The sequence below is a fragment of the Eubalaena glacialis genome, chromosome 19 (genome assembly GCF_028564815.1).
Source record: "Eubalaena glacialis isolate mEubGla1 chromosome 19, mEubGla1.1.hap2.+ XY, whole genome shotgun sequence".
In the NCBI taxonomy this organism is placed as follows: Eukaryota; Metazoa; Chordata; class Mammalia; order Artiodactyla; family Balaenidae; genus Eubalaena; species Eubalaena glacialis.
In genome coordinates, this window is record NC_083734.1 from 38,062,247 (window position 1) to 38,081,727 (window position 19,481).

The window sequence follows — 19,481 nt, forward strand, 5'->3', positions numbered from 1 at the left end:
GAGACACAGAAAATAGGGGATCTGTTTATTTTTAATTGCTTTTATTTGTTCATCCTTCAGATACACATAGAATGCAAAGAGGATCACAGGGGCTGGTGGGAGCAAGGAGCAGCGGGCAGGCCAGGTGCACAGAGGGGACACTTGAGCTAGTTGGTGGGTCCTTGGGGCTCCCTAAGGCCCCTTCAGTGCCGCTACTGGGAAGGGGGTGTTGCTCAGGAAGCTGGGGAACCACACATGTTATTCCAGATCCACAGACCACACAGACAGCGTCCAAAATGGGGCTTACAAAACAGCAAGATTTTACCAAAGACCTTAACAATTAGCGACATAGAAAAGGGGAGGCAAATTCCAGAAAGCTACAGAACAGGTAGATGATGTCCTTCCCATACTGTACAAAACAAACCTGATGGACTTTCCTATAGGTAGTATTTTTTTTTTTCAGTGTTAAGAAACCAAAATTTCACCTTCTCTCCTTAAAAAAAAGTAACTGCTTTCCATTTAAATAGGTTTTTTTCCCCTCCCTATTTGACTTGAGTTTCCTGGTTCAGTTCCCAGAGCTGGGTTTCTCTCTCTCTTTCCCTTTTTCGTCTCTCTTCCTCTGCCCTTCCTCTGTCCCTCACTCTTCCTCGTCCTCCTCCGCCTCGGCCTTGTCCTGCCTGGTGGCCCCGGGGCCCGCTGTCTTGTTCTCTTTTTTCCACTTCATGCGGCGGTTCTGGAACCAGATCTTGATCTGTCTTTCGGTGAGGCAGAGCGCGTGCGCGATCTCGATGCGCCGCCGCCGCGTCAGGTAGCGATTGTAGTGAAACTCCTTCTCCAGCTCCAGGGTCTGATAGCGGGTATAGGTCTGGCGACCTCGCTTTCGGTCGGTCCCTGCGCAGGTTATTTGCAGGAGAAAAATCAGTGAGTGAGGAACGAGCCATGAGAGTGCTCACCTCCCTCTTGGACCCTGTATGCGGTTTGGCATCAGTGGTTGGAAGAGCCTATTTCCCATTACATCAAATTGTCACTATCCATACCCCAGCCTATGCCTGCCATCTTTCCTCAACGTGCAGACCTTTCTACAGGCCTCCCAAGGCAAACACTCCCATCTTCCACCCAGGAAGTCTTCTAGCCTAGGGCTTCTGAACACAAGGTCTAACCTGCTGGCTCTTGAAGGCCCTGTGCCTAAAGGGGTGTATGTGGGATGAAAGGCAGTTAATCCTCCGGGACCAGGAACCCTAAGTCTCCCCTTCTGCATGCTGACTCTGATGGTCTTTGGGGGTACAGGACAACAGAAACCATGCAAGTGACCCTGGAGTGGGACTCTAGGCCTGGCCTGAGGGCTTTTCCCAAAAAGAAAAGGAGACAAAGAGCCTCATAGGTCCAGTCTCCCCCCTCCCCCAGCCTGTTGTGGAATGAGGAGGAGGTGAGAATTTGCAGATTTCCTTGGAGCGTGGAGTCAGTTGGAGAGCAGCTGCCTTCTGATGACTATTTTCCAGTGAGTGGCTGAGGTTCAGACAGGGCCAGGCTGTCCTGCCTGCCCACCTGCCCAGACAACCCAGCCCTCCAAAGCAATCTTTGGGCCTCCAGGAAGGCACAGAGGGAGAGGAGAGACAGCAGCCTGGGTTGGGGTAGAACATTCAGTATGTGGCTGGTGGGGGCTGAAGGGCAGGGAAGAGCTTCCCAGGTTAGGCCCCAAACCCTGAGGAGGCTTGGGGGAGGTGCTGGTGCCAGCCCTCCTAGGAAGGAGACAGAGGGAGGAGGGGCTAGGGGCCCTAATTTCAAGTCAGATAAAAGCCAAGCTGAAATGTTTATGAGCAGAAAAATTGGGGCTTTAATAAATCAGCTGGAAAGACAGTTGAATTATGAAGCAGGTAATAGGGACCGTGACCACTAATACTGAAAGTGTAAGAGCTGGGCTCCTCCTGGCCCTCAACCCTGGCTAGATTGGGAGCGTCTGACCACAGGTCTTGGGTCTTCTGGACCTTGAGATTGGCCTCTGAGTCCAGGACAACATTATGAAGGATGTCTGGGAGAGGCTTGTCAGGAGACCCCACGGAGCCTCTGGTCTCTTGGGGTTCCTGCAGCAGCTTCCTCGGTGGCCTGCACTAACTCTTGATTTGGCTCCTTGGAGTCCTAGTCTCTCCCCCAAGAGGACATCCACCCTTCTGGAACGACACTTGCAAACTAGTTGGCCAGTTCTCCAGGGGAGCTAGGAAGGGCACCTGAGGAAGCCAGCTGTACTCCCCTGAGGCCTCTGCTCCTTTCTCTAGTTCTCCTGCCTCCCCCTTCCCAAGTTTACTGGGGGTCAGGAGCCTGCTCTCTCTTGGCCTCAGCCCCCCTCTCTCCACCTGCCTCTCTGGCTCTGTGTCCCTGGCTGAATCCTCCTCACCTCTCACACCCCCTCCTCCCACCAGGCCTCTAGAGCCCACCTCTAATTGTCCAGAAGGGAATAATGGGGGAGCGGGGTTGGCTGGGAAGAAAGGGGGAGGGGAGAACTGCTCAGCGCTGCAGCCCCCTCCCCTAGACCTTATCCAAGCTGGGGCTGGGGGACACACCCAGAGCTGAGATCCCCGGCTGGGGAAGGGAGAAGGGAGAGGAGGAGACCCTAATGGCTATTCTCTGAAAACCCCAGCCTTCTTCCGCAAGACAAACGGCCTCCTCTCCAGCCCGTGCCGGCGCGGCTGATAAATATTTAAAGCTAAAAGGCCGGGAGGAAGGGTGGGGGGCGGCCGGGGGGGCTGGGGGCTCAGAGCGCCGCGGCGTCGGCGGAGAGGGATCCGCTAGGGAAGCAGAGCGAGCCTGAGAGCACCAAGCAAAAACGGGAATGGGGGCGGCGCGCCGGGTCGTGGCTCGGGGTGGGGGGCCGCGTCCCCAGGGCCGACCTCCTACCAGGAGCACTCTGGACACGGAGAGGGGCACTTGGCCGGGAAGGGGGCGCCTTCCGGGGAATGTGCCCGGGCCACTGCGGCTCGGGACCGCTCGGGACTGCTCGGTGCGCGGCGTTACCTGAGCTTCGCATCCAAGGGTAGATCCGGAAGTTACTCTCGGCCGCCAAGTCCGAGTCCCTCTGCTCCTTGGCGCCCGCCGCCTTGGCAGAGTCGCCGGGACACACCCCGGAGAGGTTCTGCTCAAAGGGTGCGCAGTGCATGTTGAAGGAACTCGGCTCGAGCCCGTAGCCGGCCGCGTAGACGCCGGCTGCACTCTGGCCCGCCATGCCCCCCCCGCCGGGGTACAAGCCCTGCATCGAGGCGGCGAAGGAAGCGCCCGAACCCGCTCCATAGCCCGGGCGCTGGGGGTTGGAAGCAAACGCACAAGAAGTTTGTTCGGGGAAGGCTCCGGTAGCGAAAACCGAACTTGCGGCTGGATATTTAGAAAATAAAGCATTCGCATAATACAATGAACTCATAATTTGGCCGGATGATTTGTAGGCAGGGACGTTTTAGTGTCGGTTTTACGAGATTCCTTGATATATTACAGAATTAGAGTCCAGATTTACACCAAAAAGGACCCCCTTTTTCCTCTCTGGACCACGTGACCCCGCCCACGTGACGTCCCCTCTGCCAATAGCCGGGCAGCCTCCCCACGGCTCCCGGTAATGTGGAAAAAATTGTGTGGCGTTGGATTTATAAAATATGATCAATAATGAATGAGAAAACCAGGCCCTGTGGATTGGGGCTGGGGGCTCAAGGGCCGCTGTCGACCCCCGTGGGCTGGAGGCAGCTTGCAGGCGAGATTTGGGGAAGAAGGGATTGAGTGGAAGGGAAAATAAATAACCTCCGAGAGCGATCCTTGTTGTCACCCCCTCCTCCCCAGCCCGTTACCCAGCCAGAAACAAACGCAGGGATTGCATACAACCGGGTGAGTGGGTGGGTGGGGGCAGGCCAGGTCTTTATTAATCCGGACCGCTTCAGCCTGGCTGGGCCTTTGGGGGAACTTGGTCCGGAATTGGTCCGTTTCTCCCGAGGTGAGGAGCGAGGTGAGCCTGGCCTCAAGGCTCGCTCTCTCTCTCTCTCTGCCCCAGACGGGCAGGGATGGAGTGAGGTTTCCTGGGTGCTCCCAGGGGCGCGGAATCCAGCCCATGGGCGTTGGATGCTGCGGTTTCTGGTGGCTAAAAAATAAAAAATAAAAAAAAAAAGGTTTGAAAATTTAAAAAGGAAGGGGGTGGAGTGGGTGGGAAGAGAAAGGAAGGGAGGAGGGTGGCCCGGTATGCTGCTCTCCTGGTTCCCGGAGGCGGATGCCTCAGTCGAGTGTGGCTGCTGGAGAAGCAGAGGGAGCGAAGGAAGGAAGGCGGCGAGCCACCACCTCGGAGCTGGGCGAAGGTGGCCAAGTCCCAGAAAGGGAAAGGCAGGGAAGAGCATCTCCCTTCTCCTCCTGCTCCCCCCCAAGAGAGTGCGAAAAAAATTTAAAATTTTTTTTTTATTTTTCAGCTTGTTCAGCAGCTCCGCACTCCACCTCTACCCCCGCACACACACACAGGAGAGGGCACACAAAAACAATGGGGGAGGTTGGGGGGGTTGGGGGGATAAAGCCACCAGCCCAGGCGCATCTCTCCAGCATGGCCTGGGCGCGGGGGTCTCCGGGGCCGGCGGCCTCGGAACGCGAAGGGAAGGGGAGGGGGTTTCTCTCGGCTCCCCTCCCTCGTTCGTCTCTCCTCCAATCACGCGCAGCCGCCTCCCTCACCCCCTGCGCCCCTGGGCCAAGGGACTCGCACCACCTGCCTCCAGCCCCCGCCCTCTCCGCTGCGCGGCCAGGCGGACGCAGGAGCCCGGTGACCGGCTCCCCCCGCTCCGCAGCTCTGCAAGGCGCCGGGAGCAAATGAAGAGTGCGGGCCGGGCAAGTCTCGGGTTCTCGCTTGTAAACTTTATTGTAACTCTTCCGCCCTTTTCAGGCGCAGACAACAGAACAAAGTATAGAGGAACAACAAAATATATAATTAGCCCTCCCGCCCCCCAATAAAGCAATTCACGGATACAGGATACATTCTCTTCACAGTAAACCTAAGAACACTTTAAACAATTGCCCACAGCGCGCATGCTAACTAAAGTAACCTCTTTTGAGAAACACTTAGGACGAAATTGTCAAACCAAAGCGGTGGGGGGGGGGAGGAAAAGAGAGAAGCCAGAGAGAAAGCCAGCGAGCTAGGGAGGGCAGCGGGGAAGGGGGTGGGAGGGGAAATGAGGACGAGGAGAGAGAGAGAGAGAGAGAGAGAGAGAGAGAGAGAGGGAGAGGGAGAGGGAGAGAGAGGGAGGGAGGGAGGGAGGGAGGGAGGGAGACAGAAAGAATTACGGCGTGAATAGGCAGTTTCATGTTGTTGGGAGAACTTAGCAGAAATCGGTACCTCGGTCATTACAAAGAAGCACGTTCAAAGGAAAAAAGACCATTGCACAAGGAGGCTTTTTACACGGGGCAGGGGCGTGGGGGTGGGGCTCAGCCAGGCCGCAGCCGCTCACCCTAGCAGAGAGAGGAAGTCCTTGCTTAAAATCCTTTTTTTTCCCCCCCGCCCCCAAGAGATGGGAAGGAGATCCACGGTAGCTCACACACAGAAGCTATTACGAGAAACTACCACTAGCGGGGACTGACGCGGCGGGGACGCTGCGGTGGGAGGCCAGGCTCCGGGCCCCGCTTGCGGGGCCAGAGCTCTCTCGGGCGGGGGCGGGCGACGGCAGCGCGGTCGGGTGACCCGCGGAGGCAGGGCGGCCGCGGCCCTGGCAGTCCCAGCTGGAGCCTACTTCTTGTCGCCCTTCTGCGCGTCGCCCTCGTCCGCCGCCTCTGGGGCCCGCTCCAGCTTCTGTTTCTCCAGCTCCTCCTGCTCGCATTTGCTGCTAGGGAACTTGTCTTTGTTGTTCTCTTTTTTCCACTTCATCCTCCGGTTCTGGAACCAGATTTTGACCTGTCTCTCTGTCAGTCCCAGCGCATGCGATACCTCGATCCGCCGCTTGCGAGTCAGATAGGGATTAAATAGGAACTCCTTCTCCAGCTCCAGGGTCTGGTAGCGGCTGTAGGTCTGTCGGCCTCGCCTGCGTCCGGCGGCTGCTGGGAATGGGGGAAAGGGCGAGACAGAGGGGAGGGGAGGGTGGGGGAGGGGGCAGAGACAGAGAAGGTTGGAAGATTCGTGAACCAGCCTAGGAGACCAGTATAAGGGCAGGGGACCTTCTACCCCGTGCAGGGGCGGGAGCGCTGGGAGGCCGCGGTCAGCCGAGGGGGGGCGGGTGAGGGGGATCAGACACCACTGAATCTAAGGGAGCCAGAAAGGGGAGCCCCCTCCCCTGGTAACCAGCACCAGAGAGTTGGACGGGGGTGGTTGAATCTATTAAAAGTGCCATAAACTTTAGAAGGAAGGATGTGAAGGAGGGGGAAAAGTAAGAATAAAAAGCCGGGATGGGGACGAATGGACCCACCTTGAAAAGCCCCCAGAGCCTCTGCCCCAGAAGAAAAGTTTCTTCAGGGTAATTAAACTATAAAGCAATTGAGAAGTGTAAAAGTTGAGCGCCCCATTCCCACCACCCTTTCTCCACTACCCCCCATAAAGCAGTAAAAGGGGAAAAAAGGAGGGGAAGAAGAAAAAAAGTCAGGCAGGGTGAGGGGTTTATGGATTCAGGAAATGTCGCTTAGCGACCTCCTTCAAGGGAAACAAAAAAAGAAAGAAGGAAAGGGAAGGAAGGAAGGGAGGGAGGGAGGAAGGAAGGAAGGAAGAAGGGGGAGCCTATCTGAACGGAGCAAGCAAGTCTTCCAGGGGCTGGCGGAACCGCGCCTGGCCTGCCCGGCCCCCCGTGCCGGCCTGGGCCCCGGGTCTCCCTTTCCCCCGCCGGCCCCGACGCGAGCTCACCTTGCGGGCGCATCCAGGGGAAGAGCTGTGTGGGCGACGGGCTCTGCTCGGACCCCTCGGCCTCCTCCCCCAGGCTGCTGGCGGCGGCGAGCTTGCAGTCTGCGTACTGCACCAGGTCTGGATCCTGCGCACCGAACAGGCTCTGCCGCTGCAGCGGGTCGTAGCCGTAGAAGTTGCCCGGGTCCCCGTGGCACGCCACGGCGCACGGGTTCTGCTGATAGGGAGCCGTGGACAGCGACGACGGCCCGTGGTAGAACTCCTGGATTTGCGACGGGTGCTGGAAGCTGCCGCCGCTGCTGGGACCGTACACCACGGTGGGTCGGCCGCCCAGGTCCTGGGCGAAGCCGCAGTCATAATAATTGGGGCGCAGGGACTCCCCGGTTTTGTATTTGGAGAACAGTGAGTTGACGAAATAAGAGCTCATTTTATTGAATTTTGAGGCGGCGGCGGCGGCGGCGGCTGTAGTTGGGGGCTGTTGGGGAGGGGGTGGGGAGGGGGAAAGGGAGGGAGAGAGAGAGAAAAAAACGCGGATTCGCCGGCTCCTAGTCACCCTCGCCAGGAAAGGAGAGGAAAAGGAGGAGGGGGGAAAAAGAAAAGAAAGAAAAGGAGAAGATCTCGAAGCCACCACACTTTTTGTGATTTCCAGGAATAGAAAAGGACAGCGAAGCCTCCAAAAGTCTAAGCTTGCATGGCAGCCGCGGCTCGCTCGCCCTCCCCCACCCCCCACCCCCCCCAAAAAATATACCGCCACTTAAAGAGGTCCTCGCTTTACATTTCGAAGAAGGGATGCCAGTTCATAAACAGTTTTCGGTGATTTACTTCCCTGCAAATGAGTTGTTTCATATTTTGCACTGTCTTTTCATGATCATTTGCATCCATTAGAGACCCCGCATCCTATTGGCTTCTCCGTACTCCTCCCGGACAGAACGCAGAGCTAGGGTGAGAGCGAGAGAGAGCGAGCAAGAGAGAGAGCTAAAGCGAGAGAGCGCCAGGGAGTGAGGAGAGAGCGGGAAAAAAAAAAAAAAAAGAAGGGGAGGAAAAAAAAAAACACACCCAGGGAGAGAGAGGGGGAGAGGGGGAGAGAGCGGGGAGGAGAGGGGGGAGAGAGAATGAATACGGATTAAATCTGTTTAACTACCTACATTAATGAGATATCTCTCGCCTCACAACAAATCAAATACCTTCGCAGACCACCCCCAAAGACTGATGTGGGGCGCACGGAAAAAACCACGCACACACATACACAACGCGCCAGGCGTAGGCACGCTGTTAATTTCGCGATTTTAACGAGGCAGTTGGAGTCTTTTTAAATGTCAGGGTAGCTTTGGAAAAATGTAAAAGAACACGGTTTAATTGCACCGAGTTTTAAAAGGTCCTATAAATGTAATTGGTATTTTAATACAAGTTATCAAATCATACAGCTTCTTCTCCTAAACATATTTTCAAACAAACGAGGTAGTCATATTTAAAGCTTTAATGATCAATTTCCTTATTATTGATAAAGGTTTAACTATCGTGTGGAGGGAATTGGCTGGGTAACCGGCCCCCAAAAACGGCTGTAAACTCTTTAACAAACTATAAAACGCAATAAAGCCGAGTCTGTTGTTGTTTATGCCGCAGCGCATAAAAGCTGTTAGCATTTTACGAGTTCTTTCCTCTACAGCTATAAAACTGCAGCTTCGATCGCCCCCGCTGCCCAACTGCAGCACGGTGGGGGTGACAAAGCCGAAATGAGAATGATTATGAGTTTTTTCGGCGCAAACGGTGACTTTTCAGAGATTTTCCGCCTCCTTCAGCTGTTGAAGCACCTGCCCCCACTCCCTCTCCGGAGCTCCCAAACCACACTCTCTGCCCCACCCAGGCCACTCACCAACTTTCCAACAAACAAACAAGGCTTTTCTTTGGAGAAGGGATCCAGGAGAGCTTGAGGAGGCACCAGGAGGAAGAGCCAAAACTTTCTGGTTAATGGGCAGTGGTGAAGTCCTGACCAAAGCTCACCCTGCAACTGCGATTCTGCAGTTTTACACAACCTCGGGTGGCCTGGGAGGGGGTTGCTGGAATGGGGAGGGGGTCTCTAGAAGGTACTGGAGCCCAGTCAGCAAGCCTTTGGTAGACCAACTCTGTGTGATGGGAGAGGGGCCTGATGCCACCAGCAGGATAACATTCAGTTGGGCCGCCCCAGTCCTGCACCCAGGCCTTGGGACCCAGTAACCAAGCCCAACTGGCTCCCAACCTTCCCAGGCCAGTCCTCCACAGCTTCCGCATCACCCTCGGTTGAGAGGGCAGTTCCAGGCTCATCAGCACATCAGAGGGAGGGAAGAGCAATGGAGGCTGCTGCCCTCGTGCCTGGCCTTGGTGCCCACTGTCCTGTGCCCTCCTCTGCCCTGGACAGTGACTGCAGAGTGTATGAATGGGAGGGGCACCATTTAGCCTTCACCGTCCTTTGAGCCACTGTCACTACCTAAACTGACTTTGGGGTAGAAGGGATTTGGATGCAGCAAGGTCACTGAGTCCCCCATTTTCTCTCCTCTCCCCTTGGGAGCCTCTAGTTAAACCCTGCTCTCCCTCCAGACCTGAGGACCTAGGTCCTGAAACAGACTGCAGGACCCAGCTGACTGGATGACACACTCTCTTGCCAGTTGCCTTTCCCGGCCTACTGGGCCTAGTGACAATGGTGGCCAGGCTTTAGAAGGCCCCAATCTGAGGGTCCAAACCAATGGCTTCCTGAAGTGGCTCACTGAGCAAGGAAAGAAAAGGAAAGGAAAGGAAAAGAAAGGAGGAAAGGAAAGGAAAAGAAAGGAAAGAAGGAAGGAAGGGAGAGAGAGATAAAGAAATCTTCTAGCAACAAAGGTGGAGCCTTTACAAATACATTCGATCCACAGTTGATCCATTGTTTATTCACGAGAGAGTGGCTTCCTTTTGGAGGGGTGCTTTTTGGGAATCCCACTCACCCCAACCTTTGTAAATATGAAACTATCACCTTTTCCAAAAGGAAGGTACTGGTGGGGCCACTTGGTCCTTCAAAAGTGAATCTGGAGAATGGGAGAGGGGCTGAAAGGGAGAGAGAGAAAGGAGAAAAGGAGGGGAGAGGACCAGGGTCTTGAATTTTCAGCGCCAGGCTGAGGGGGCGGTGAGGCAGCGGAAGGCAGAGTTAAGTTGTTGCCAAAGCGAACATTTTTATCAAGTGCCGGGGATTTTATGGTCATGATTTGAGGACTCACCGGTGAGGTAGAAATTCAATGGCTTGTTCTAAATCATCCCTACACCGTGCCAGAAATTCCTGATGGAAGGAAAATGTTTCTATTATAAGAAAAAACAAGAAAGAGCGAGGAGATAATTTATAAACACTCAACGGAGCGCAGATTTATTAGAGAAACTCAAGTTGAGAAACTCCGCTAGCCTCTTTGCACACGGTCCTGGGGGAGGAGAGGCGAGGCTGCAGCGGGGCTAATCTTAAGGGGGGGGCATCTATTTCTCGCACGCGTTTGTCCGGATGGAGGGCAAGGATCGGCCGGACAGGGTCGAAATGGGAGATGTGGAATCTAAGGGGCTATGGGCAGGCTGACAGCGCTCAGGTCTCAGAGCGAGAAATGCCTGAAGTCCAGGCCTCCAGCTGCTAAGATGCGAAGGGACCGGTGTTCCCCAGGTCTGTCTGGGGCCGGGGCCTCGGGGCACGGAGCCCGAGCTCTCACCTGGAAGCCACGGGACGCGGGGAGAACCAATCCCCTAGTTCCTGCACTGCGCCTGTTCCCACATCCATCCGGAAAACGCACTCTTCTTTGGCGGCCCAAATTGGAGCGCCCAGATCAACCGAGGAAATATCCGTGCCCTTCGCACCTCGCCGTTCTGGGAGCCCCTGCCCTGAGCCCGGGTCGCCCGGCGCCGCCCCGCCCAGCCCCGGCCACATACAAAGGCTCTAGAGCCTCGGTCCGTGCGGAGCCGCCCCGCCGGCTCTGGGCACCTCCGAATCCCCGCCAAAGCCACGGATCCGTTTCCCCCAAAGTGCTCCCACCCCTACCCCGGACTGGCTCACCCGGTTCCCTCTCCCGCCGATCCCGCAGCAGGTTGGGGCGGCTTCCTCTATATCCGACCTTCTGCCGGCTCGCCCCTCTCACCTGACCTGCTCACCCGTATCCGCAGACATTCCTCTCGCCCCGCTCCCCTGATAATCTCATTTCTCCGAACCAATCCTCCTCTTTTATTTGGATCCACTAGTCCTATTATTACTATTATTCCCCGTTTTCATGCAGTTGTTGTCCCACCGAACGTAGAAACTGGGTGAGAAGCCCTGAGCCCTGCTCCTGGGGGAAATTCAGAAAATTGACCATTTGAGGAGAGGGGGTCAACACCACTATATCTGAAATCTACAAAATGGGGGAAATGGCCACAATGAACCCTGTATTTTTATTCTGGGCAAATTATTCATGACTTTTGGTAGCGCTCAATTCGTAGATTCAGGGCCGACCGAAGTGCGAGGTGCAGCCGCGGGCGCCGGCAGCCGCAGCACGGGGGATTTTCACGTGGAGCAAGGGTGCCATCTAGCGGCCATGATGAGAAAAGGCGCCGCCGCCACCGGCTCCTCCAGCTTCTCAGAGAGCCAGCCAGTGCAGCGACAATGCGGAGAAACTTTCAGTATTAGCAGAAAAGGACGAGGGAAACGAGAGCGGGCGAGAGAAAAGGCGTCGGAAATCAGGCAGTGGTTCATAAAATTGTGCAGATAAGCTAAAAAATTTTTTTAAAAAACAAAACAAAACAAACAAAAACAAACAAACAAGGAGAGGGGATAAGGAGCGAAAAAGAAACCAGAGGCTTTTCTCTCTCGTCCCCACCCCCCACCTCAAGCCCCTAATTTCGGGCAGATACCGCCGAGCAGTGCGCCGTTTATGGCCCGTAAAAGGGGGAGCCGAGCACATTTCAAACCCAACACGATTGTTTCAAATTCTGAGGGGAAACAATTGGGCTTTTTGTGGGGGGAGAGGAGGCCTGAGAGGGTGGGACGAGACTGTAAAAGGATCAAGAGGCTGCCAGCGCCCAGACGTCTGGCCCCGCCGGACCTGCGTGCGTGTGTGTGTGTGTGTGTGTGTGTGTGTGTGTGTGCGCGCGCGCGCGTGCAGGGGGCTTCTCTTTATGACGCCCGATTCTGGAAGGGGGTGCGGTTTCGAAGAACAAAGACGAGTCCCAGTTGCATTCCGTGAAGCATTTGTGACAACAAAAGTGTTCTTCCCTCCCCTCTCCCTCCTCGCCCCTCTTTGCCCCCTGGGGCCCCCGGAAACCCCGCGCCCCGCACTTCGGGAGGGTGAGGATGGGGGCGGCCCAGTCAGGCCCACCCATTCGCCCGCCAGGCCCGGAGCCCAGGCCCAGCTGTGGCTCTCTCAGCTCCGGAAAGTTTCCCCTCACTGTTTGCTTTGCTGCTGTTTAGTTTCTTAACCTTCAGAAATTTATACGCTATAAACTTTTATAGCGGTCATATTCTTTTATTGCTGCGCACACGGCATTGAATTCCTCTCCCGGCTTCCCTCTGTCTCGCACTCTCCCGGTCCCCCTCTCTGAATCTCTCTCTTTTATGACAGCAGATTTCCCCATCTCCGGCTTCCGAGCCTCCGCATCTTCGCCTTTGTTTGTTTTTAAAGAAGCCACCCCGGGCTGGGGACCCAGACGCCGCCGGAGGCTTCCCGGGGCGCCCTCGCCCCCTACCCCGCAGCACTCCGTTCAGTTCCTGCCTCACTTTCTTGCGTTTCCTCTGGGCGGAATCCGGCCTTTTCGGCTCACTCTCAGCACGGGCTGGCTCCTGGGAGCCCAGGATGGGGAGGGAGCCCATTCTACACAAGCTCTAAAGGCAGATTCACTTTATATATCGACTGGAACCCTCGGAGGAGGAGGCGGGTTGGGGCCCAGCCATATCAGGAGCTTCGCGTTCTCCTACCTCCTGCTGTCTCTCCGATTAGCTCATCCTTCCGTTCGCCGGAGAGGGGTAGGCAGGGCCTTTTCGCTTCCAGGCTGCTTTCTCGAGGGCCAGGCTTTGTCCCCACCTCTACCCCAACCTCAGGGTCTCCGCGGACTGCAGCGCTGCTGGGTGGGTCCGGTGGGAGGCTCTAGCAGGAGGCCGGCTCCCAAGCGCCAGCACGGCAGAAGCAGAATCCCAGCGGCTGGATGAGAACGGCCGGGCTGCCGAGAACAGCGCTCCCCATTTGAGGCTTTGGTGGGACGCCACAGTCTGAGGGGGACAGAAAGGTGCCTTGAAACCGAATTTAATTCTGGGGTCCGACTGGGAAGGGTTTTTTTTGTTTGTTTGTTTTTCTCCTGAACCATTTCTGTTTCACACTCAACCATCTCTCCCAGCCTGTAGGAGCTGCCTCCACCCCTACCAAACTCCACCCGCCTTACACCAAGGCTGCTACCCTGTGGCTCAAATTGGAGCCTCATACTCCAGGTGGGGATTGAAAATCCTAAGGGGCTCACTCTTTCTGAGTGGAAGAAAGGACAGCCTGGCCTTCCGGAGGCCTCTATCTGCATCCCATCCCTCTGCTGCAGGGAATAGCAGAACGAAGTTACTGCCTTCTTCACTTGCATGGTATTTTAAAGTAGCCAAAGCAAGGTGGATTTCTCAGCCAGCTGAGAGAGGACCTGCTTCCAGGGATGGCAGGGCAGGCCTTGCCTTCCTCTGGCTCTGGAGGTGGTGGGGAAGTCTCTAGTGCAACTTAAGAGGAAGATTCTCATTGCCCCCTGCAGACCCAGACCCCTCTCCAAACAACTAATCTTTCCTTTTCTCCCCCTCCAGTCTCCCAGCTCTCCTGTTGGAAGGCTCTTGCTCAGTTTAAGCAGTGGTCTTGGGAACCTTGGTCTGGACCAGCTCTCAGCTCCACTAGGAAGCCCACCCTGCAACCTCTTGGGCACAGGACTCTCTCTTTATTCCAAGCCACCCTCTTGGAGCTAGCATCTCTACCTCTGGTCAGGTGAGGCGAGCCAACACAGAATGACACACAGGAGAGATTTATTTTCTAGAGTGATATATATTTTTTGTTCTTTTTCTTTTTTTCCTTCCAAAACAAACAATCAGCTCTAAGCCCCTCGCCCTCCCCACTCCCACCCACAACCCTCCCATATAAGCAACAACTGAAAACAGGCGAGACAATCACCCCCAAAGAAATCACAAAACACAGCACAATTTCACGACTGCCACCGACAAAGCAAAAGAAGTTCTACTGGAATGTCCCCTTGCAGGGTTGGGAGAAGCAGGAGCGAGAGTCCATGAATTGAAGGGGATTGGAGAGGTGGGGTAGCAGGGGGAGGAAAGAAAGCCGAGAGTAAGCTCTGGCCTAATGCTTAGGTACGATTTCGCCTCTTTCCTTAGCAAGCGGGACTGCTCCCCAGAAGCGTGCGCGCGCAGATCGCCATCCAGGACCGAGTCTCGGGAGGCAAAGCCAGGCACTGGGGCTGGTCTCTGCGCTTCTGCGCTGGGGCAGCAGCTGACAAGCCCGGGGCTCCTCCGCAGGGGTCAGACTGGGCAGGACGGGAGGAAGAAGTCAAGCTCCGCGCGCCTGGGGAGACTTTGCTCCTCCCTGTGCTCCACAACTTGCTCTGGAGAGGAGCCCGGGGAATCGATTCACAATAAATTCTCCATCGGGTTCTCCTGACTTGGCTTTTCCGCCTATGGAGGGGTAGAGCTAGCAGAGGATGGAGGGTGGAGGGGGTTTTCTACAGGGGCGACTTGACTCGCTGGTGCAAGGTGGATTTGCCGAACAGAGTTGATTTCAGAGCTGGGGAGGATGCGGAAGAATGCAGGGCTGGTGTTGAGCAAGAGAAGCTACAGTCTCTGTCAAGCGGGGCACAGATGAACGTGAGGACGACATTGTCAAGGCTTATGACCCACGATCTGACCTCCTTTTGTTGGAAGGAGAGGAAAACAACATGCAGAATTAAACATTTCCTGCAGCAAAATGTGTGTATGTGGACTACCTTCATAAAACCTAAGAGACTCTCATAAGACCACCGCTGCCTTTCCTTGCCCTTTCTAACCCACCAGCTTGGGAGCTGAATTTACCCCACTTGCCCTTGAGTCCATGCCCGGGTATAGTTAAGGAGAGTGCTGGGCCTTTTGAGCTGCAGCGCCTCATTCAGGAGTGTGTCAATAGACTTATTCTTGGTGTGTATTGCATCAGGGGCAGACCCTGGACTTGCCTGATGGTCTGTGGGCTATTCCGCCAGACTTGGGGTGTGATGGTCTGCATTTAGGGTGCCACTTCATTTGAGTGTTGACTGTGAGCGCTTCCCATTGTTACTGTGGGCTCCAGGCTTTTTGCAGGTGGGCGTCTGTTGGGCTGTGTGCAGTTGGAGTGTCCCTGGGTGACTCTGGGATAGGTGCAGGGGGGAAACAAGCAGGCTGGAAGTGAGGGGCTGGGGTTTCCCAGGAAAATTAAGAGGGTTGCTAGGGGCTCTACTAGGGGCACTCTTTCCTTGGGGCCCATCACCTTCTTAGGAACCAACTATATCTACCTTCTAAATCAATAAATCTCCCTCCTGAGGCCCAGGGAGAAGAGAAGGACAGGTGAGGGCAAAGGAAAGGAGAGAGGCTCTAGATGCAGAAAAGGACTTTGAAGAAAAAGACCCCCTTCCCCATTCACTTGAATACATCCCAGACAGCACAGGCTCCACAGCCATCCCTTATAAATAAGCATGAGATGGGGAAGGGGTGGGGAGGGCTGGGGGGAATCTTTACTCTTTGCCCTGTTCCTTATTCATTTTCTTCATTTTCATCCGCCGGTTCTGAAACCAGATTTTGACTTGTCTCTCACTCAGATTGAGGAGTCTGGCCACTTCGTGCCTACGGTCCCTGGTGAGGTACATATTGAACAGAAACTCCTTCTCTAGCTCCAGCGTCTGGTATTTGGTGTAGGGACAGCGCTTTTTCCGGGAAGAGCGAGCGTGCAGCCAGTTGGCGGAGAGGTTGGCTGAAAGAGAAGCAGCAATAGAATCAAAGAAAGGAAAGGGGGTGAAGGGCCCCCGTGTTCTCCTTCCAAGAGGGTGCACCCCTGGTCTACACTCCCCATCTTACATTGGAGAAAGGGGCACCTGGGCCTTCAGGTTCCCAGAAAGGCTTCCAGAGATGGGCCAAGAGTTGCTATAGGTACCTCCAGGTGAGTTATTTGGACAGGATGGAGCCAAACGTGTGCCAGGCTTCTCACCACTTCCAAAGCTTTGCTTGCCCCAGGTCCTCACTCAGTGTCTTTCTCCACTTGGGTCGGAACTGGTTAGGACTTAGGTCAGAGCCCAGCCTGGCTAAAGCCCTCTCCCCCACCAGCTCTACCAGACTAACTAGTGGTGGCTGACTGAAGGGTCCTGGCTCTAGGTCTGAGAGGTGAGAGAAGGATTGGGCTGGGGGAGAGGAGAGTGGCTTCTGCTCAGCCACAGCCAAGAGACCTCCTGGCCCTCCAGTCCAGTTTGAGTGCACCCTCCTGCCTTGATCACAAGCTTGCATCTCTTGGCCACATGGCAGCAGCCATGTGTGTCTGTGCAGATATCACACTGCCCCCCCCACACACACCACAAATAGGGATTCACATTTAGAGACGCAAACATCCAGCACACTCCAATTCACATGCAACCCAATTGCAACCATTTATCAGCTCCAGCCTGTGGACAAGGGAGTGCTGGGGGCTCACAGATAACTTATGGTTGCAATAGTCTCCTTTTCCTCTCCTGCTCAGCTCGCAGTTTGGTTAAAGTAAGTTCAGGGAAATTGGGATGCAAGATTGGTCCAGTCCTAAGGGGGGGAGCCATGGATCATGTGGGGGTAACAGAAGTCCTTCAGAGCATAGCTAACTCCAACTGGCTCCATGTGGTGAGAGGGAAAAGAGAAAGGGAAGGGGTGACTGAGTAGAAGAGGGGAAAAAAGAGGAAACAAACATATATACAGGCTTCTCTTCTCCTTACCCCTGAACTCAGAAAAGTTGCCAAATAAAGCAGAGCCAATTAAAAATAACAGCCACCCTCTACTAGATTCCTTCACCCCAAATGAAAAGCACTGAATATTAAAAAAAAAAAAATCTGGTTCATCCTACACTAAGTACCGTGTCTTACCAATTTGCAGCGCTATTTCCTTAATGTGATTGCCTGGGATGGGACCCACAGCCGCATTAAATATGAAAGAGGAAAAAAACTGTTAATAATTGACCCTAGCCAAACTGCTGCCTTGCACTAATGGACTTTCCAGGTAGAGTTTGTGGGCTTGGGGTGGGGGGGTCTGTTTGGGTGTGAGCAGGGAGGGTTTGGGAAGAGCCGTGTGTTACCCAAATGCCAACTCCTGTGATTCAACCTGGCAGGTTGGAGGTGGTGGGACCTCACAGAGACCTCAGGGGAGTTGGGCAGTTCTCTACCTTCCAGCAGGCAAGGGCACCCCCAAAGGGCCTGTGGGCCACTCTGCTGATGGGAAATCCGGCAGGGCAAGCAGAGACTAAAAGATCTGACCCTCACTCTCCAAAAAGAGTAAGGGGTGAGGACTTGTGCCCACCATCCTGCAGGTTATTGTTTGGGGGCTAAGAGCCCCGACCAATTTGCCCTTCTCAACCTTAAAAAACGAAAAATCCGCGACTCCCCTCCTGCCGCCCTTAGCGAGCAGCACATCCTGGAAATTAGCCAGACTTCGGTTCCTGGCGCGGGTGCTTTTGGAGGGGTGGGAGATGGTGAGAAACTACCTTCCGAGGATAAAGTTAGCCTCTCCGGCAAGCCTCTCTTCCCCCCACCCTTCTACTCCCCAGGGTCCTTTCGGGATCTCTCCTTCACGCAGCCGGTCGGCCGCGAAGTTCGGAAGCGATTCCCCAACTCCCTGCGAGGCGGACAGCTCTGGCTGGGGCTAGGGAGCCCCGCGGAGAGCAGCGGGAGCCGCAGAAAAGGAAGCTGCAAACCCGGCGAGGATGCCACGGAGGGGAGGGGGCGACCGGAGGGAAGGCTCCCGGGGAGGGGCCGGCGCATCCGGGGAGGGGGCTCAGTCTCCGGGTCCTGGGCTTCCCGCGCCTCTCCCGGCGCCGGCTGCGGACCCTGAGCGGCTACTGAGCGAGATCTGCTAAAAACAATCCTCCGTCAAGCTGTTGCATCGCAAATAAAATCCTAATGAGCCCCCTCCCACTACCCCTTGGCCGGCTTTTACGGTGTGCGCGTGGCGCGGGGAGCTCTGCCAGCCGTGCGGTGCCCGGCAGCCCGGTGCGCTCCCGCCGTGGCCCGCGCGGGCTCTCGGCCTCGCTGGCTGCCTCCCCGGCCCCGCCAGCTCCTCTCCCAGCCGGCGGTGGTCGGCTTCTTCCCGGGCTTTCAGCCCGGGCCTCGGGGGCGTGGGGGAAGGGAGGCCGAGAGAGCGGCGAGCTGGTCCTTGCGCCCCGGGTCCCCCGTGGACTTGGAGGAGTGGGGGCGGCGCTCCTCCAGCGGCCTCAGTCTCCCTTTCTGGGGCACTCAGCTGCCTCCCTCCATCTTCCCTCCGCCCCCGCTCGCTCTCCGGCCGTCGCCGCGGTTTCCCTTCACATTGTCCGCAGTTTATTGCCTCTCCCCTCCCCTCCCCTCCCCCTCGCCTGGCCTTCGGCCTGGGTATTTCCTCACTTTTTATAACTTACTTTGATCCGGCCTCTCTTTGTCCTCGCTTCCTTCGCAAATTTTATTGTCCCCGTAGCCGGGTCTTTGATTAGACAGGACGGCCTCCCTGCCCGCCGAAGTTTCCAAACTGTACTCGGGCGTGCCCTGCTTGAGCAGCTCCCCAGGCGCGCCCAGCAGCGGCTCCGCCTTCACCGCCGCCTGGCCCTGCACAGGAGCAGCTTCGCCGCGCGGCGCCGGCTCCAGCCAGGTGCGGAGGTACCTGCTCTCGGCCGGCGGGACGCCCTGGGGCTGGATGTAGGGGTGGTAGACGGACGGCAGGCTTCCGGACGCGTGCGAGCTCAGCGGCGCCCAGGAGGCGCCGAACACCGGCGCTTTGGGCTGGAAGCTGCACGAGGGGAACTCCAGGTGCTCCGCGTGGCCCGGCTGCCGGGGGCTCGCGTACTGGCCGGAAGGAAACTTGGCTGGAGGCGCGTCCTCACTCTCGTGACTTATGATCGAGTCGACATAATAGCTGCTAAGCGTCCCAGAAATGGACATTCTCAGACATTATCCGGGCGCTCGCAGGGGGAAGGGAAGCGCTCGCGCGCGGCGCCCAAGCAGGGAGAGGTGGCACCCGGACCGGTGTGAGGGCTTTCGGACGCGACCCCCCCAGCCCCCCACCCTCCCACCCCCACCCCTGCTCAACTTCTCAGCCAACAAAGTACAGTGGAGCAGCCTGGCTCAGCGCTCCTTGCAAAATGATTGGTCAAAGTTTTTCCGACTGCCTGATAAAGCGTCAGCTCCGACATAAATCAATCGGGCGAGGGGGCTGCGCTCTCGCTGTCATCCGTCCGCACAGCATTCCATATCAAGGATGGATTGTTTTATGCTGATGCAATGTGCTATCACGTCAGGGCTCCGGCGGCCACGTAACCTCAGCCCGAGCTGCCGGCCGGCCCCCCCCCCTTTTGCAGGAAGGGGGGCCGTTCTCGACATGGGGCGGCGGGGGCGGAGGAGAGGCGGAGGGAAAGCAGCGGGCTGCCTCGGGAGGGACGCTGGCTGTGGAGCCCTCTCCCCAGACGGGTCCGGGAGGGAGAGAGGGAGCGCAGGACAGAGG

General features: G+C 56.3%; 3 protein-coding genes across 10 annotated transcripts; all 3 read right to left on the bottom strand.

The window, feature by feature from the left end:
- Nucleotides 1-521: 521 nt before the first annotated feature.
- HOXB7 (homeobox B7) lies at nucleotides 522-3,513 on the bottom strand. The gene is made up of 2 exons (XM_061176478.1): nucleotides 2,989-3,513; nucleotides 522-870 (listed from the first exon to the last, which is right to left on the bottom strand). Exons 1-2 carry the CDS (start codon nucleotides 3,386-3,388, stop codon nucleotides 617-619), a joined length of 654 nt encoding a protein of 217 aa, XP_061032461.1. The 5' UTR covers nucleotides 3,389-3,513; the 3' UTR covers nucleotides 522-616.
- A 1,317-nt stretch (nucleotides 3,514-4,830) lies between these two features.
- On the bottom strand, nucleotides 4,831-12,758 carry HOXB8 (homeobox B8). 6 transcript variants are annotated; one of them, XM_061176475.1, is made up of 5 exons: nucleotides 10,501-10,655; nucleotides 10,030-10,088; nucleotides 7,554-7,742; nucleotides 6,809-7,280; nucleotides 4,831-6,015 (listed from the first exon to the last, which is right to left on the bottom strand). In XM_061176475.1, the coding sequence occupies exons 4-5, from the start codon at nucleotides 7,230-7,232 to the stop codon at nucleotides 5,708-5,710; spliced, it is 732 nt and encodes a 243-aa protein (XP_061032458.1). In that variant the 5' UTR covers nucleotides 7,233-7,280; nucleotides 7,554-7,742; nucleotides 10,030-10,088; nucleotides 10,501-10,655; the 3' UTR covers nucleotides 4,831-5,707. The 6 variants fall into 6 exon arrangements, with proteins under 6 accessions (XP_061032458.1, XP_061032457.1, XP_061032460.1 ...); XM_061176474.1 differs by having other exon boundaries at nucleotides 7,581-7,780; XM_061176477.1 differs by having other exon boundaries at nucleotides 4,831-6,012; nucleotides 7,554-7,780.
- A 1,150-nt stretch (nucleotides 12,759-13,908) lies between these two features.
- Nucleotides 13,909-19,009, bottom strand: HOXB9 (homeobox B9). 3 transcript variants are annotated; one of them, XR_009698294.1, is made up of 4 exons: nucleotides 18,406-19,009; nucleotides 15,525-15,756; nucleotides 14,987-15,157; nucleotides 13,909-14,689 (listed from the first exon to the last, which is right to left on the bottom strand). XR_009698294.1 is itself a non-coding variant. In XM_061175399.1 (3 exons), exons 1-3 carry the CDS (start codon nucleotides 18,920-18,922, stop codon nucleotides 15,037-15,039), a joined length of 870 nt encoding a protein of 289 aa, XP_061031382.1. In that variant the 5' UTR covers nucleotides 18,923-19,009; the 3' UTR covers nucleotides 13,909-15,036. The 3 variants fall into 3 exon arrangements, 2 of the variants coding, with proteins under 2 accessions (XP_061031382.1, XP_061031383.1); XM_061175399.1 differs by having other exon boundaries at nucleotides 13,909-15,157; XM_061175400.1 differs by lacking the exon at nucleotides 13,909-14,689 and having other exon boundaries at nucleotides 15,069-15,756.
- Nucleotides 19,010-19,481: the final 472 nt, after the last annotated feature.

Excerpts from the sequence above, each read along its gene's own strand:
- HOXB7 (XM_061176478.1), bottom strand. The coding sequence starts at position 3,388 with ATGAGTTCATTGTATTATGCGAATGCTTTATTTTCTAAATATCCAGCC. Across the intron at positions 871-2,988 it reads CCCTTGGATGCGAAGCTCAG|GGACCGACCGAAAGCGAGGT; the intron begins GTAACGCCGCGC and ends TAACCTGCGCAG.
- HOXB8 (XM_061176476.1), bottom strand. The coding sequence starts at position 7,232 with ATGAGCTCTTATTTCGTCAACTCACTGTTCTCCAAATACAAAACCGGG. Across the intron at positions 6,016-6,808 it reads CCCCTGGATGCGCCCGCAAG|CAGCCGCCGGACGCAGGCGA; the intron begins GTGAGCTCGCGT and ends CCCCATTCCCAG.
- HOXB9 (XM_061175399.1), bottom strand. The coding sequence starts at position 18,922 with ATGTCCATTTCTGGGACGCTTAGCAGCTATTATGTCGACTCGATCATA. Across the intron at positions 15,757-18,405 it reads CAAAGAGAGGCCGGATCAAA|CCAACCTCTCCGCCAACTGG; the intron begins GTAAGTTATAAA and ends CTTCTCTTTCAG. Across the intron at positions 15,158-15,524 it reads AATAAGGAACAGGGCAAAGA|AGTCACCCAGGGACACTCCA; the intron begins GTAAAGATTCCC and ends CACCTATCCCAG.